Here is an 18038-nt window from a genome sequence, read left to right as displayed (position 1 = left end):
CATCATCAATTTGCTTTAATGCTTTGTAAATAATTTTTATAGTGTAAATCATCAACAATTTTGATTAAGTATCACCTACTAAACCAATTGGAGTAGCAATAAATATCACATTTTCAAGATACTCGAATTGGAAGGGAGGATTTAATCATGATCGTCTATTTGTAGGTATGTATAATTTAATTGTTTGATCATCGAGTAACCCACGTGCCTTTGCACCTACAACGTCATACATGTGCTACAAAAATATCATAAATGGTATACGTGACACCTTGATCTTTCTTTAATTTTGATTTAAGGAAGTTGATATAATCAATTGATAAACTAAGTCTAGCAATGGAAGTGGATTCATGACCTGAACTCATTATCAATAACACAACTTGTTTCAGCCTCCATGAACAAAAATATAGAGTACCAAAAGAAGATTTTATAAAGCGCTGGGCTTATAATATTTTTTCATGGAGCCAACTCCTTCACTGTAAAAGAATTTCTTGAAGAGCTCCATGTGACAAGTCTCCAAGCATATAATTAAAGACAAACTCCTTTCATTTAATGGGCTTGGCAAGATAAATGATAGCCCTTCAAAGGGAACAATAGCCCAACCCATATAGATTGGACTACCCCATCCAAAATTTGTATCATATATGGGCATTCCACCCAAACTCACTATCCTTAGGTTAGGACACTTGCAAGTAGGGGCTCCTTGTTTGAGAGCAGTTAGATCATCGTAATGTTTTTCAACGTAAGCTAATGCCGATCTCAAGTACTCATCATCCATTCGCTTTAATGCTTCACGAATAATCTTCACAGCATAAATCAACGGTTTGGATCGAATATCATCTGCCAAGACAATCGGTGTAGCAATAAATACGGCATTCCCGAGATACCCCAATGGGAGTGGAGGATTGAACCTCAACCGTCCATTTGTGGGTATGTACAACTTAGTTGCTTGATCATTAGGCAAACCACGAGCTTTGCATACGCAACGCCAAACATGTGCTGCTAGAATTTCATAAGTGGAATACGTGACGCAATAATCTTCCTTGAATTTTGTTTTAAGGAAGTTGATTCGATCAAGTGATAGTTCAACTCTAGTCATGGAAGTGGGTAAAGCACCGGATTGTAACTCCGGAGGTGGGTGGTATTCGATGTGATCGAATGTGGGATAAGGTGGGGTTCTAGATTTTAGTATGGTTCGATCAATGAAGGGTGGGTTAGTAATAGAAAAACCAGATGTTATCTCAGCCCATGATTTGATGAAATTCAATCCAGAAGTTCCATCTCCCAATATATGATGCCATCCAACGCCAAGACAAACCCCTCCACACTTGAAATAAGTTGCATGTGGGTGCAACCTGTCCAAGTTAGAGATCCATATAAAATGATTGGGAGTTTTTTGGCAGAGCGTACACACTTGTCTTCTTTGTGAATCTCCCTGATAATAATTCTCTTCTTTGATTCTTGTATTCACTGGCTTAAATTGACTAGGATTTGAGCTTCATTAATGGCGCAGGTTAAAACAATGTAGATTCATATTGTCTCCCACATTATTTGAAAAATGGTCAAACTAATTAAAAAAAACCACAAATCTTTAAGTATTATTAACAGAACAATCAAGATTTGTGCCAACACGTCGAGACGACTTCTATGATAATAATCATTTGTTGATTACGGAATCACATGTTTTTACAGAGAAGGAGTTGGTCCCATGAAAAAATATAATAAGTGCAACATGCTAAAGAGATGAACAATCCACTCCTAGATTTTATTTATTTAATTTTTCTTTGTATGAAGAGTGAGGCTTACAATGTTTTTTCATGGAGCCACTCCTCACTGTAAAAGACTTCTTGAAGAGTTCTATGTATGATTCTCCAAGCATATAATCAAAGACAAACTTCTTTCAGATGGATTTGGCAAAATAAATGATGTCCCTCCAAAGAAATAATAGCTCGCCCCATATAGATTGGCTTGCCCATCCAAAATCCGTATCATATACAGGCATTCGGAGCCAACTCACTATCTTGAGGTTAGGAAAATTAGAAGTGGGGGCTCTTGCTTGAGAGTCGTCTGATCACGATCATGTTGTTTCAAATAAGCTAATGCTGACCTCAAAAACTCATCGTTCACTTGCTTAATGCTTCATGAATACTCCACAGTGTAAATCAAGGATTTGATTGAATACACCTACTAAGACAACTGATGTAGCACTGAATAATACATTCCCAAGATAGTTGAATGGGAGTGGAGGATTCAATCTTGATCGTCCATTTGTGGTATTATAACTTGGTCTCTTGATCATCAGACATCCACGTGCCTTGCATACGCCCCCATATCTGTGCTGCTAAAATCTCATAGTGGTATATGTGACACCATGATCTGTCTTCAGTTTTTTCTTTTAAGGTGTTGATTTGATCGAATGATAGTTTAAGTCTAGCCATGGTGGGTATAGGACTTGACTGCGATTCATGAGCATTAACGGAAGTAGGAGCGTGTATTCAACATGATCGAATTAGGGGAAGGTGGTGTATAAGCATCAAGTATGGTTCGATCAATGAATGGTTGGATGTTGTCACAGAAGCCAAGTGCATCTCAGCCCATAATTTGATGAAATGAAATGCAGAAGTCCATCTCCCAATAAATGATCCCATCCAACTCCGAGACAAACTCCTCCACACTTGAAATAGGTTACCTACCAATAATAAGAAAGATTAATTATACACATAGCAAAGTATCATATGGGAGCTAGAGCGGGCAAAGCCCGAGCCCAAGGGGCCCGATCCACAGGCCCAATCGAGGACCAGCCTGGCCCTGGGGAGGGGTGATCGAGCCCAGGCCAATCCCTCCTCAGGGCCCCGGCTTGGACCAGTCCCAAGCGTGGGTCCGATTAATTTTAGAAGACCCCCTAACCTCCTAACAAATAATCAAAACCTTCTTGACAATAACCAAACCCTTCTATAATTATGAGGTATAGGACCGATCCCAAGCCCACTCAAAAGTAACGGACCCAAGACAATCCCAACTAATTTAGGACTGGGCCTGGGACCAGACTGACCCTGTTTGCCCCCTCTAAATTGGAGTCGTCTGATCACCATCATGTTGTTTCAATTTATTATTTTAAAATCTCAAAGAAACTTTTGGTATTTAATCAAACTTCATGAACATTATTTTGGATAAATTTTTAGAATAAATTAGATAGTTTAGTAGAGTTATAATTACGAGAATAAGATTTGAAAATATGTGTTTGTTAAATTATTTTTACCTTGATATTTGTGTTTAAATATTTAATTGATATGTTTTTTTATAAAGATTTATTAAATAATATTTGGTGGATTTTGTTAAAATAATGTATTATTATTATAACTTATCAATTGGGACAGATTTGGTGGTGTCGGGTGGTTCACGGTGGTGGGTGGTTGACAGTGAATGTGCAACAAATCTGGTGGTGTGGGGTGGTTCACGTGATAGGTGGTTCACGTGTGAAGAAATAAAGTTGGATGCGTTATGTTTGGTATTTGTAGGTGGAGAAGAAGTTGGATGGCAGAAGAAGAAGAAGTTTGTAAATATGGTGAAGCACTGATGCAGTGAAGAAGATAGAAAATGAAATAAAAATGAGAAAGAGAAAAAAAGCTGCAAAGAAGTTGGATGGAAGAAAAGAAGTTTGTAAACGTGGTGAAGTGCAGTGAAGAAGAAGAGAAAATGAAAAAAAAAATGAGAAAGGGAACAAAAAGCTGCAAAGATCTTAACGGTCAAAAAACATATCAGGATCAATTTTTCAGAATTCAATTGTATAATTAGTCAAACACTATTCAAATATCGATTCCAGAATTGAAAATAAATAATGAACCAAACGCGCTGATTGTTATTAGCTTATACTTTTGAGTAACAATTAATGTATGATTTCTTGATTTTCATACCTGTAACACAAGCATGGATAAGAAGAAAAATCCCTTCCGAATAATCAAAAGCTGGAACCAGCTCCTCATCTTCAAGCTTGGGAGAAGTCATCTTCACCAAACTCTTCATCAATAGCACAACTTTGTTCAGCCTCCATGAACAAAGCTCCCTCTCCATTGCACTCAATCTGCAGCCTCCCATTTTCATCCCTTCCCAACCTCCCAGCCAAAGGGTAGAACCCCACAAGAGCTTTGCTCAAAGCCTCCTTAAGCAGAGAAGTGTAAAGAAATTATTGGATTTATCAGACGCAGCAGGCAGCGGTGGCCGCCGGTAGAAGTAAACGAGAGGGGTATGACCTTTGTGTTGATGCAACAGGTCCAAGTTGGAGATCCATAGAGAATGGTAGGGAGTTTCTTGATCAGGGCGTACAATACGTCTTCTTTACGTGAATCTCCATTGATGATTCTTCTTCTTTGCTTTTTGCTTGATTGATTGATTTCACTGGCTTTGTTGACTAGAGCTTTGATTCAATGACAGACAATAACATAAAAGTAGTTGCGGTATTGATCATGGCCCCGCATATTCCTAAAGAAGATTAAAATAATTCCCCGCATTTCTTTCGAAGAAGATTTAATAACTCCCTCGATCCTTGACTTGGGAAAAATCAGTTTAGTAGCACGTGTTTTTTTTTCTCATTTTAGACCCAAATCAGAATTAAGAATGAGGGTATTTGAATCAAGATTCAAGAAGAATTATGCGTGTGTGTTGATTTATATTGAAATTAAATATGACAAGAGATATACGAGGAGAAGTAACGATTTTTTTTTTTTCTTTAAAAAAAAAAGAGATAATAGATAAAATATTAGAATTAAAAAATATATTATTCTATTTATAATTTTATATTTCGCTAAATCTAGTGCTAGATTTAAGTTTGGAACAATAGTATAAAATATCATGAAATACATTGTTTTCTTATGAGAGTTTTATGAGTTAATTTATCTTTTATTTCCTTATAAATATTAATATTGAGGATTTTTTAACTTTAAGTAATACTACATCCACGAACTTCTCTTACAACCATAACATAACAGCTGAGTTGACACTGTGACGTCCCACACCCAAAGGCACAAAATGATTTTGACTAGACCTAAAGCGTCATAGGAAACGATCGTTCCTTATTAAAGAAATGATTGTTCCTTACAAAAGGAATAGTCATTCTTTATGAATAAACGTATGGACAATCCTTAAGGTATGGTCATATCCTTCAATAAGGTATGGTGATATATACTTTATTGAAGGAATGACTATTCATTTCTAATCAAAGTTATTTAATGTCTTAGGTATGATGAAAGCTTATGTGAAATTTCAACTCTACTATCACATACGATTGCAAGAGAAGACTGTGATATGAATTGTAAACGTAATATTTTTCTTTAACTTTTACTTGTTTAATTCTTTTTTTTTTTTTTTAAAAAGACTCTTCAGCCCTTTGATAGGATCTAGATTTTGAGTAACCGAAATTTCAATGGAAAGTCATTTTATGGTGAAGTGCTACTGTTAGAACTGTTTAGGTGAATAGTGTCAATTTTTAGAACCTACGAGCTAAACTGTTACTTTGCCAAATTTCAAGCAGAAAATTTAATTCCTTTAAAAATATGTCAACACATGTTTCACGTGTTATTAAAATAATATATCAACCCTTCCTAACAACTAATCTCATATATATATATTATATATAATAGCTGAAGCCTATATGGCTAACCGTTAATCTCTTACGGTTTCACAAAAATAATAAACGTATCAAAGGTTTGAAAAGTAATAGATACATTAAAAAATTTTGAGTACGTACACAGATTATTTGTCAAATTAGAAATCATTAATTTGTTCCAAAGTAGATTTTCAGCATTATGAAAATTCCAATAAGATATTTAATGGGTTCTCCAAATTCATAGGGTTAACTGTTAATCCCCTCTATGGTATCAATTAACAAGAATTTGTCCCCCAATACCTAAAATAACAATTTACCCATTATCATACGCATATTTTGAAGGTTTTAGTATTTAATTTAACAAATCAAGAGTAAATTGTGTAGACATAAAATAAAACTCTAATGAAATAGTACGTCTAAGTTCCACTTATAAAATTACATACGACTGAAATGGCATATGCTTATTCAAGGAACCTCGTGTATTATTATGAGTCTAAATACTCTACTAATAAACTCTTGTGTATTATCGTTCCAAGTACGGAGGCACGATTCATGACATTTTCAAAAGAAGAAAACAAGGACAACGTAAACATAAAAAAATGGGTGAACAACAAAAGAAGTGTTATTCATGAGCCATGTTACAAACGTTAATAAAGATGACAATTCACTCTATTTTATTTTCATAAAGAGCTAGGCTTATAATTTTTTTCATTAGGGCAACCCCTCGGTGTATAACGACTCTTGAAGAGTTCCATGTGAGGAGTCTCTAAGCATATAATCAAAGATAAACTCCTTCATTAGATGGGCTTGACAGGATAAATGAAGCTCCTTCAGAAATGATAGTAGCCGGCCCAATAAAAATTGGGCTACCTATCCAAAATCCATATCATATATGGGCATTCGAGCCCAACTCACTATCTTAGGTTAGGACAATTACTTGGGAACTCCCTGTTCAAGGGTCATCAGATCATTATAATGTTGTTCCGCATAAGCTAACGTTGACCTCAAATATCCATCATTCATCTGCTTAACGCTTTATGAATATCTTCACAGTGTAAATCAACGGTTTTGACTGAATATCACCTGCCAAGGCAATCGGTGTAGCAGTAAATATCACATTCCCGAGATACCCATGGGAGTTGAGGATTCAATCTTGATCGCCTTCTTTTGGTATGTATAATTTGGTTGATTGATTCTCAGGCAACCGTCGTGCCTTGCACACACATCGCCATATATGTGCTGCTAAAATCACAAAAGTGCTTATACGTGGCTCCATGCTCATTTTAGTTTAGCTTTAAAAGCATTGATTTGATCAAGTGGTAACGAAATCTCGCCATGGAAGTGGGTCTAGGACTTGACTGTGATTCAAGATATCCATGGAAGGAGGGGGTGGTATTCAATGTGGTTAAATGTAGGATGAGGTGGGATCCTAGCATGAAGTATGGTTCGATCAAACACGGTGGGACCTAATGGAAAGCCAGATGTTATCTCAGCCCATGATTTAATGAAATGAAAAGCAGAAGTTCCATCTCCCAAAATATGATGCCACCAATCCCAAGACAAATTCCTCCGCACTTGAAATAAGTTACCTATATCATAAATTACGTGATACATATTGGGATTTGGGAACAATAATGGACTGAAACATCAACAATACGATGATAACATTTTTATATTGGGATCGTACGTACCTGTAACAGAAGCAATGGATAAAAAAAGATATCACTTTCGAATAATCAATGGTTGGAACGAGCTGCCTCATCTTCAAACTTGGAGTGAAATCATCTTCAATAGCACAACTTGTTCAGCCTCCATGAACAAGACTCCCTCTCCATTACAATCAATCTGCAGCCTCTCATTTTCATCTCTTCCCACCTCCCAGCCAAAGGGTAGAACGCCACAGAGCTTTGCTCAAAGCCTCCTTAAGCCACAACTTCCAAAGAAATCGGAACGATCTGCCGTCTGCGACGGTTGCCGACGGTGGAAGTACACCAGAGGGATGTGAGCTCTGTGTATGTCCAACAGATCCAATTAGAGATCCATAGACCATGCTTGGGCGTTTCTCGAGCTGGGCGACAACGCTTGTTGTCTCCTTTACCTGAATCTCCATTATTGTGTAAAATTCTGGTTTTGATCCTGAAAAAGTTGAAGATATTTTCATAATCATTCTGACAAAAATGTACAGAGCTAAAAGCTTACCTCAATCTTGACAAAATCCCAAGTCCGGATTAAAACCAGATAAAAAGAGTATTCGATTTTTGTCCTTATATAAAGCAACAGAAAAATATTAAACAGTTAAGGAACTACTTGTATAAATATAAGACTGAAATATCTTTGGATAAGATGAAATATTTCTTCAAGTGTCAATTTTTGTAATAAGTTGAAAAAAGATGTGTTTCTCATAGTTAATATGATTGCTTATTGTAAATATAGTCTCTCAAAAGAACTGGTGACTACAAAGTTCGATGTATTTAATACTAATGGATCAAAGATAGAATGCAATAAAACTAAAGACAAAATGAGTAGAATAGTATCAGGTTTTACTGATTAAAGTAAACCATTTCCTGCATCATAAATGTTTATTAAATATCAAAAGTTTCAAAGTTTTTATTGCATACTACTCCCTATATTAAGTATTAAATATTAGTTTAAGAAAAACATAAACATGAATAACTATAATTAATACAAATACACAAAGAAGTATTGTGACAACCAAAGAAGTATCGTGACAACCATTACTCTTTTATCTTCCTTTTATTACATAAACAATCCAACGCTTACAACATAAAACATTACTTAAATCTTAAGAACAAAGATGAAGATAAGAATCTTCATTTCTTGTCCATCCTTCAATGTCAAAATCATAAAACAACTTCTTAAAGAGCTCCATGTGGTGGGTCTCTAAACATAGGACCAATGACAAACTCTTATCACTATATGGGCCTGGTAAAATATAAGTTGCCCCTTCAATGGGGAGACTAGCCCGGCCTACAAATATTGGGCGGCCCCATCCAAAATCAGCCTCATAAATGGGCATATGACTCCAACTAGTGATCTTTAGGTTTGGAGATTTGAAAGAGTGAGCCCTTTGGTATAGGTTGTGGGTCATCTCATTATGGTTTTGTTCCAAATAAGCAAGAGCTGATTTCAAGTATTCATCATCCCTCCTCTTCAATTCTTTATGAATTTTTTCTATAGTTGAAATCAATCGTTCTGATTGGATTTCACCTGAAAGGCAAATTAGAGAAGTTATAAATATTACATTACCAAGGTAACCTGATGGGAGTGGAGGATTCAATCTTGATCGTCCATCTGTCGGTATGTGTAATCGAGTCGGTTGATCATCGGATAATCCACATGTCTTGCACAAACAACGCCAAATATGGGCAGCTAGGATCTCATAAGTACTGCACTTAGCACCATAATCTTTCTTTAATCTTGCTTTAAGGGTATTGATTTGATCGCTTGATATTTTGAGGCTAGCAACGGAAGTAGAACGGACTACTGCACTTGTTTGTATTTCTTGAGATTTCATAGAAGGAGATGAATGATATTCGGTGTGGTCAAACGTAGGATTAGGTGGGGTCATTTCATGAAGTATTGTTGGATCAATGAACGGTGCGATGCTAATGGGTAAACCACGTGCCACACCAGCCCATGTGTTGATGAAATGGATTCCGGAAGGTCCATCAGCAACTGCATGATGCAATCCAATTCCGAGACACACTCCACCACACTTGAAAAAAGTTAACTAACAAAAATACAAACAAACAAATCATCAAAATTTATCGATTTAATTATTTATCTAAGCTTAGGCATCTAGAACTATTTCACACACAGTAGGTAGATTTTCAGAGGTATTGTCCACATAATTTTGTCCTGAAAAGGTAATTCTAGGTGATTGAATGTCCTTGTATTACATAAGGGACCAAAACTCTCATCTCTTAACTGATGTAAGACTTTGACACCAACACATTTAAACACACCAGTTTGTATAGATTGCTTTATCAATAATACTATACTTATAAAGAAATCTTACAAAGATTTTCATATAAAGTGAAGTGGCAAAAAATGAATAGAAGAGTGAAACAAAAAGTCAAACTCATTAAATTCACTCTTCTATTCATTTTTTGCCACATCATTTTGTATGAAAATCTTTGTAAATTTTTTTGTAAATGTAGTATTACTGTTAGTTTATATATGTAGTGCTATTCTTTTTACAAATCTAATTTTCATATCAACTAAAAATTTCTTCTAATTCTTGTTTATATAAGTATTGCTACACATCTTAACTTAATATTCTAGAATTTTCTTATTTCGAGTTGTTTATCTTCTGATCTTTTCATGTAACGTTTATGTATAAATTATAATATATAAAAATGCGATAAATAATAGAGCAGCACTCACTTACAACTTTTTCATATAACTCTGATGTGGTAGTTCACGATTGGTCAGCTCGTAGTGAGTCTCATTTATCCAAATACAAACTGATCAATCATGAGTTACTCATCTTCAACTGCACAACTTGTTTCAGCCTCCATGAACAAAGCCCCCTCTCCATTACACTCAATCTGCAGCCTCCCATTTTCATCCCTTCCCAACCTCCCAGCCAAAGGGTAGAACCCCACAAGAGCTTTGCTCAAAGCCTCCTTAAGCAGAGAAGTGTCAAAGAAATCAGATTTATCCGACACCGAAAGCGGCGGCCGCCGGTAGAAGTACAAGAGAGGAACGTGACCGTCATGTGGGTGCAACCTGTCCAAGTTAGAGATCCATATAGAATGATTGGGAGTTTTTTGAGCAGGGCGTACAACACTTGTCTTCGCTATGTGAATCTCCATTGATAATTAATTCTCTTCCTTGATTGCTTGTATTCGCTGGCTTAAATATTGGCTAGGATTTGAGCTTCATTAATGGCGGAGGTTAAAACAAATGTAGATTCAATATTGTCTCCCACAATTATTTGAAAAATTGGTCAAACTAATTAAAAAAAAACCAACAAATCTTTAAGTATTATTAATAGAAACAATCAAGATTATGTGCCAACACGTCGAGACGACTTCTATGATAATATATCATTTGTTAAGGACTCACATGGTTTTTAAAATCAGACGAAATATATATATATATTGACCCATGCTTAGAGGCCCATCATCGCATCTTCAAGAAGTTCGTTTACAGAGAAGGAGTTCGTCCCATGAAAAAATATAATAAGTGCAACATGCTAAAGAGATGAACAATCCACTCCTAGATTTTATTTTATTATAATTTTTCTTTGTATGAAGAGTTAGGCTTACAATGTTTTTTCATGGAGCCAACTCCTCACTGTAAAAGAACTTCTTGAAGAGTTCTATGTGATGATTCTCCAAGCATATAATCAAAGACAAACTTCTTTCATCATATGGATTTGGCAAAATAAATGATGTCCCTTCCAAAGAAATAGTAGCTCGCCCCATATAGATTGGCTTGCCCCATCCAAAATCCGTATCATATACAGGCATTCGAAGCCAACTCACTATCTTTAGGTTAGGAAAATTGGAAGTGGGGGCTCTTTGCTTGAGAGTCATCTGATCACGATCATGTTGTTTCAGATAAGCTAATGCTGACTTCAAATACTCATCGTTCACTTGCTTTAATGCTTCATGAATAATCTCCACAGTGTAAATCAACGGATTTGATTGAATATCACCTACTAAGACAACTGGTGTAGCACTGAATAATACATTCCCAAGATAGTTGAATGGGAGTGGAGGATTCAATCTTGATCGTCCATTTGTGGGTATATATAACTTGGTCTCTTGATCATCAGACAATCCACGTGCCTTGCATACGCAACGCCATATCTGTGCTGCTAAAATCTCATAAGTGGTATATGTGACACCATGATCTGTCTTCAGTTTTTCTTTTAAGGTGTTGATTTGATCAAATGATAGTTTAAGTCTAGCCATGGTGGGTATAGGACTTGACTGCGATTCATGAGCATTAACGGAAGTAGGAGCGTGGTATTCAACATGATCGAATTTAGGGGAAGGTGGTGTATAAGCATCAAGTATGGTTCGATCAATGAATGGTTGGATGTTGTCACAGAAGCCAAGTGTCATCTCAGCCCATAATTTGATGAAATGAAATGCAGAAGTTCCATCTCCCAATAAATGATCCCATCCAACTCCGAGACAAACTCCTCCACACTTGAAATAAGTTACCTACCAATAATAAGAAAGATTAATTATACAGCATAGCAAAGTATCATTATGGGAGCTAGAGGCGGGCAAAGCCCGAGCCCAAGGGGCCCGATCCCAAGGCCCAATCGTAGGACCAGCCTGGACCCTGGAGGGGTGATCAAGCCCAGGCCAATCCCTCCTCTAGGGCCCAGGCTTGGACCAGTCCCAAGCATGGGCCCAATTAATTTTAGAAGACCCCCTAACCTCCTAACAAATAATCAAAACCTTCTTGACAAATAACCAAAACCCTTCTATAATATATGAGGTATAGGACCGATCCCAAGCCCACTCACAAAAGTAACGGACCCAAGATCAATCCCAACTAATTTAGGACTGGGCCTGGGACCAGACTGACCCTGTTTGCCCACCTCTAAATTGGAGTCGTCTGATCACCATCATGTTGTTTCAATTTTATTATTTTAAAAATCTCAAAGAAACTTTTGGTATTTAATCAAACTTCATGAACATTATTTTGGATAAGATTTTTAGAATAATATTAGATAGTTTAGTAGAGTTATAATTACGAGAATAAGATTTGAAAATATGTGTTTGTTAAATTATTTTTACCTTGATATTTGTGTTTAAATATTTAATTGATATGTTTTTTTATAAATGATTTATTAAAATAATATTTTGGTGGATTTTGTTAAAATAATGTATTATTATATATAACTTATCAATTTGGGACAGATTTGGTGGTGTCGGGTGGTTCACGGTGGTGGGTGGTTGACAGTGAATGTGCAACAAATCTGGTGGTGTGGGGTGGTTCACGGTGATAGGTGGTTCACGGTGTGAAGAAAATAAAGTTGGATGCGTTATGTTTGGTATTTGTAGGTGGAGAAGAAGTTGGATGGCAGAAGAAGAAGAAGTTTGTAAATATGGTGAAGCACTGATGCAGTGAAGAAGATGAGAAAATGAAATAAAAATGAGAAAGAGAAAAAAAAGCTGCAAAGAAGTTGGATAGGAAAGAAGAAGAAGTTTGTAAACGTGGTGAAGATGAAAATGAAAAAAAAAAAAATGAAGAAAGGGAACAAAAAGCTGCAAAAAGTTTTTAACGGTCAAAAACATATCAGGATCAATTTTTCAGAATTCAATTGTATGAATAATAGTCAAACACTATTCAAATAATCGGTTCCAGAATATGAAAATAAATAATAACCAAACGCGCTGATTGTTATTAGCTATACTTTTGAGTAACAATTAATGTATGATTTCTTGATTTCATACCTGTAACACAAGCAGTGGATAAGAAGAAAAATCCCTGCCGAATAATCAAAGCTGAACCACTGCCTCATCTTCAGCTTGGAAGAAGTCATCTTCACAAACTCTTCATCAATAGCACAACTTGTTTCAGCCTCCATGAACAAAGCTCCCTCTCCATTGCATCAATCTGCAGCCTCCCATTTTCATCCCTTCCCAACCTCCCAGCCAAAGGGTAGAACCCCACAAGAGCTTTGCTCAAAGCCTCTTAAGCAGAGAAGTGTCAAAGAAATTATTGGATTTATCAGACGCGCAGGCAGCGGTGGGCCCCGGTAGAAGTAAACGAGAGGGGTATGACCTTTGTGTTGATGCAACAGGTCCAAGTTGGAGATCCATAGAGAATGGTAGGGAGTTTCTTGATCAGGGCGTACAATACTTGTCTTCTTTACGTGAATCTCCATTGATGATTCTTTCTTTGCTTGTTTGCTTGATTGATTGATTTTGTGACTAGAGCTTTAGATTCAATGACAGAGAATAACATAAAAGTAGTTGCGGTATTGATATCAATGGCCCCGCTTATTCCTAAAGAAGATAAAATAATTCCCCGCATTTATTTCGGAAAGAAGATTAATAACTCCTCGATCCTGACTTGGGAAATCAGTTTAGCCAGTTTTATAGTAAATTGCCATGATGATTAGATATAGCACGTGTTTTTTTTTTCTTTTAGACCCAAATCAGAATTAAGAATGAGGGTATTTGAACAAGAATTCAAGAAGAATTATGGCGTGTGTGTTGATTTATAATTGAAATTAAATATGACAGAGAGATATACGAGGAGAAGTAACGATTTTTTTTTTCTTTTAAAAAAAAAGAGATAATAGATAAAAATATTAGAATTAAAAATATATATATTCTATTTATAATTTTATAGATTTCGCAAATCTAGTGCTAGATTTAAGTTTGAACAATAGTATAAAATTCATGAAATACATTGTTTTTTATGAGAGTTTTTATGAGTTAAATTTATCTTTTATTTCCTTATAAATATTAATATTTAGGGGATTTTTTAACTTTAGTAATACTACATCCACGAACTTCTCTTACACCTAACATAACAGCTGAGTTGACACTGTGACGTCCACACCCAAAGGCACAAATAATTTTGACTAGACCTAAAGCTTCATAAGAAACGATCGTTCTTTATTAGAAAATGATTGTTCCTCACAAAAGGAATATCTATTCCTTATGAATAAACGTATGGACATCCTAAGGTTGGTCATATCCTCAATAAGGTATGGTGATATATACTTTATGAAGGAATGACTATCATTTCTAATCAAAGTTATTAATGTCTTAGGTATGATGAAAGCTTAGTGAAAGTTTCAACTCTACTACACATTAGATTGCAAGAAAGACTGGATATTGAATTGTAAACGTAATATTTTTCTTTAACTTTTACTTGTTTAATTCAATTTTTTTTTTTTTTTTTTTTTTTTTTATAAGGACTCTTCAGCCCTTTGATAGGATCTAGATTTTGAGTAACGAAATTTGCAATGGAAGTCATTTTATGGTGAAGCTACTGTTAGAACTGTTAGGTGAATAGTGTCAATTTTTAGAACCTACGAGCTAAACTGTTACTTTGCCAAATTTCAAGCAGAAATTTAATTCCTTTAAAATATGTCAACACATGTTTCACGTGTTATTAAATAAATATATCAACCTTCCTAACAACTAATCTCATAATATATATTAATATTATATATATATATATATATAGATATATAATGCTGAAGCCTATAGGCTAACCGTTAATCTCTTACGGTTTTCACAAAAATAATAAACGTATCAAAGGTTTTGAAAAGTAATAGATACATTAAAAAATTTGAGTACGTACACAGATTTATTTGTCAAATTAGAAATCATTAATTTGTTCCAAAGTGATTTTCAGCATTATGAAATTCCAATAAGATATTTAAGGGTTCTCCAAATTCATATAGTCAACTGTTAATCCCCTCTTATGGTATCAATTAACAACAATTTTGTCCCCAAATACCTAAAATAACAATTTACCCATTATCATACGCATATTTTGAAGGTTTTAGTATTAATTTAACAAATCAAGAGTAAATTGTGTAGACATAAAATAAAAACCTAATGAAATAGTAAGTCTAAGTTCCATTTAAAATTACATACGGCTGAATGCATATGCTTATTCAAGAGAACCTCGTGTGTTTATATGAGTCTAAATACTCTAACATTAAAACTCTTGGGTATTATCGTTCCAAATACGGAGGCACGATTCATGACTATTTCAAAGAAGAAAACAAGGAAAACGTAAACATAAAAAAATGGTGAAACAACAAAAGAAGATGTATTCAGAGCCATGTTACAACGTTAATAAAGATGAACAATTCACTCCATTTTTATTTTCATAAAGAGCTAGGCTTATAATATTTTTATAGGGAACTCTCTCGGTGTATAACACTTCTTGAAGAGTTCCATGTGAGGAGTCTCTAAGCATATATCAAGATAAACTCCTTTCATAGATGGGCTTGACAGGATAAATGAAGCTCCTTCAGAAGGATAGTAGCCCGGCCCATAAAAATTGGGCTACCCATCCAAAATCCGTATCATATATGGCATTCGAGCCCAACTCACTATCCTTAGTTAGGACAATTACTATGGGAACTCCCTGTTCAAGGTCATCAGATCATTATAATGTTGTTCCGCATAAGCTAACGTTGACCTCAATATCCATCATCATTTGCTTTAACGCTTTATGATAATCTTCACAGTGTAAATCAACGGTTTTGACTGAAATCACTGCCAAGGCAATCGGTTGTAGCAGTAAAATCACATTCCCGAGATACCCAATGGGAGTGAGGATTCAATCTTGATCGTCCTTCTGTTGGTATGTATAATTGGTGATTGTTCTCAGGCAACCGTCGTGCCTTGCACACACATCGCCATATATGTGCTGCTAAAATCACAAAAGTGCTATACTGGCTCCATCGTCATTTTAAGTTTAGCTTTAAAAGCATTGATTTGATCAAGTGGTAAACGAAATACTCGCCATGGAATGGGTAGGCTTGATTGTGATTCAAGAATATCCATGGAGAGGGGATGGTATTCAATGTGGTTAAAGTAGGATGAGGTGGGATCCTAGCATGAAGTATGGTTCGATCAATAAACGGTGGGAACTAATGGAGAAGCCAGATGTTATCTCAGCCCATGATTTAATGAAATGAAAGCAGAAGTTCCATCTCAAAATATGATGCCACCCAATCCCAAGACAAATTCCTCCGCACTTGAATAAGTTACCTATTGTTAGAGTCATGAAAGTGACTACTATTGTGGTGATAAAAATACCCATGTGTGATTAAATTGAAGTATATTGAGACAATTAAAAGAATTTGAATTTATTCACGAAAATCGCTTCCTATATATTTTCTATGAATTAACGTGGTTGGAATGATTTGGAAAATATATGAGTTGATATTGGGTTGTGGGTTTATGGATTAAGGGTGATTTTGTACATTTATGCTGTTTAGGGGGTAAATGTCGTTTTAAGGGGCTGATTTTATGACTTTCAATTGTACAGGGACTTAAAATTATATTTTACACATTCTTGTATAAAAGAAAAGTTCAGATCGCGTGAACAGGGAGGTGTTCACCCAGGTTTCCGGCGACGCTCAGTGGTACTTCTTCTTCGGCGACGCTTCGTCTTCTCCGGCGACGTTCGTCTTCTCGCGCGACGTTTCGTCCTCACAAGACCGATCCACCACAGCCACGCAAACACCACCGAGAAAGACCACGCCGCGACCTTCAATCCCACCACCGTGACTTTTAGTCTTCAGGCGAGATTTCGACGTTTCCGCGACGTTTCGGCTCCCAAGGGTCGATCCACCTTCCCCACAGACAGGATCTACACTTCCCTAGCTTCAGCCGCGCGAAACCGCGGAATCGTGTTTGCCGCCGCGACTCTTCATCTTCCAGGCCAGATCCTGCTCATATCCGGCGACTTCTAACTCCCCAGGACCTGATTTGAACTCCCATCACCAGAGCTTCCATTGGTACCTTCGGAACCATTTTCCGACCACGTTTTCCGAGAGACCGCCCGCGGAAATTAACGTTTTCCGCGAACCGCGGCTCGTTCGTTATTCGCGGCTGTCGCTTGGTCGTTTTGGCCCTTTCGACATCATACGCTGTGCGTTACCTCTCTCTTCGCATGATCAGCTCCGTTTCCACTGTTCAGCCTCGTCATCACCACCATGAGCGAATGAGCTCCCGGTGTCGGTTTACGGTGTAGGCCGAGATCGGATGACCCACTGCATCTCCTCATCAGCTCTCGACTAGTTGGATGAGCCCAATGTTGGATATTTGGTTAAGTTTTTGTATTCAGATTATATTGTTTTCGTTTCAGTTATTGCGATACTTTAATTATTCTGATGCTCGATGTGTTGAATTGATAATGTCCAGTTGAGAACGTTTATTGATATACTTTTCGCATAATTGAATGTCGGTTTTGAGATATTGATGTTGATTATGACTTTAAATTGCTTCGTACTGATTGCAATCAAGTATTGTAGTGCGTTTAATGTCATCTCTACTAGGAATGCATTTATTGTGAATATAGTTGATTGGATGATACAGGTTGATAGGTTGATTGTTAATTTGTACCAACTAGTGGTGTTTAAGGGTTTAGCATTTTCGGTATGTCAATGATAGCTCTTAACCAATCGACTGTAACTAAGACGACGGGGAGATAGGATAGATTATGCCTAGATTGCAGGGAGATATTTCTATGGATTTGCCTAGCCTTGTAGGATTAGGAAATGAAGAGCGAGGAGAGGAATTGTGAGAGTTGGTCTGTCAAACCGAACCCGTAGCGACAACGCTTTTAATATTAAGTTTTAGTTAGCAATTTATTTAATGCTTTTTAATTTCCTGCAAGTAATTAGTTTCCTTAGTTTTTAATCAATCATTCCGTCAATTTCTCTTCGTTAACTAAAATAACATTA

General features: G+C 36.2%; 3 protein-coding genes and 2 pseudogenes across 3 annotated transcripts; all 5 read right to left on the bottom strand.

Moving 5' to 3' along the window:
• Positions 1 to 424: 424 nt before the first annotated feature.
• Positions 425 to 2328, bottom strand: LOC116132793 (shikimate O-hydroxycinnamoyltransferase-like). Its single transcript, XM_031418462.1, has 2 exons — positions 2312 to 2328; positions 425 to 1352 (listed from the first exon to the last, which is right to left on the bottom strand). The coding sequence occupies exons 1-2, from the start codon at positions 2326 to 2328 to the stop codon at positions 425 to 427; spliced, it is 945 nt and encodes a 314-aa protein (XP_031274322.1).
• A 1536-nt stretch (positions 2329 to 3864) lies between these two features.
• Positions 3865 to 7709, bottom strand: LOC116132792 (annotated as a pseudogene).
• A 693-nt stretch (positions 7710 to 8402) lies between these two features.
• Positions 8403 to 10049, bottom strand: LOC116132791 (shikimate O-hydroxycinnamoyltransferase-like). Its single transcript, XM_031418461.1, has 2 exons — positions 10007 to 10049; positions 8403 to 9350 (listed from the first exon to the last, which is right to left on the bottom strand). The coding sequence occupies exon 2, from the start codon at positions 9186 to 9188 to the stop codon at positions 8403 to 8405; it is 786 nt and encodes a 261-aa protein (XP_031274321.1). The 5' UTR covers positions 9189 to 9350; positions 10007 to 10049.
• Positions 10050 to 10101: 52 nt separating this feature from the next.
• LOC116132790 (shikimate O-hydroxycinnamoyltransferase-like) lies at positions 10102 to 10437 on the bottom strand. Its single transcript, XM_031418459.1, has one exon. The coding sequence runs from the start codon at positions 10435 to 10437 to the stop codon at positions 10102 to 10104; it is 336 nt and encodes a 111-aa protein (XP_031274319.1).
• A 357-nt stretch (positions 10438 to 10794) lies between these two features.
• LOC116132876 lies at positions 10795 to 13511 on the bottom strand (annotated as a pseudogene).
• Positions 13512 to 18038: the final 4527 nt, after the last annotated feature.

Source organism: Pistacia vera, unplaced genomic scaffold (genome assembly GCF_008641045.1).
Source record: "Pistacia vera cultivar Batoury unplaced genomic scaffold, PisVer_v2 Contig260, whole genome shotgun sequence".
In the NCBI taxonomy this organism is placed as follows: Eukaryota; Viridiplantae; Streptophyta; class Magnoliopsida; order Sapindales; family Anacardiaceae; genus Pistacia; species Pistacia vera.
The sequence above is the reverse complement of the archived record's forward strand: the minus strand, read 5'-3'. Positions and strand labels throughout refer to the sequence as shown.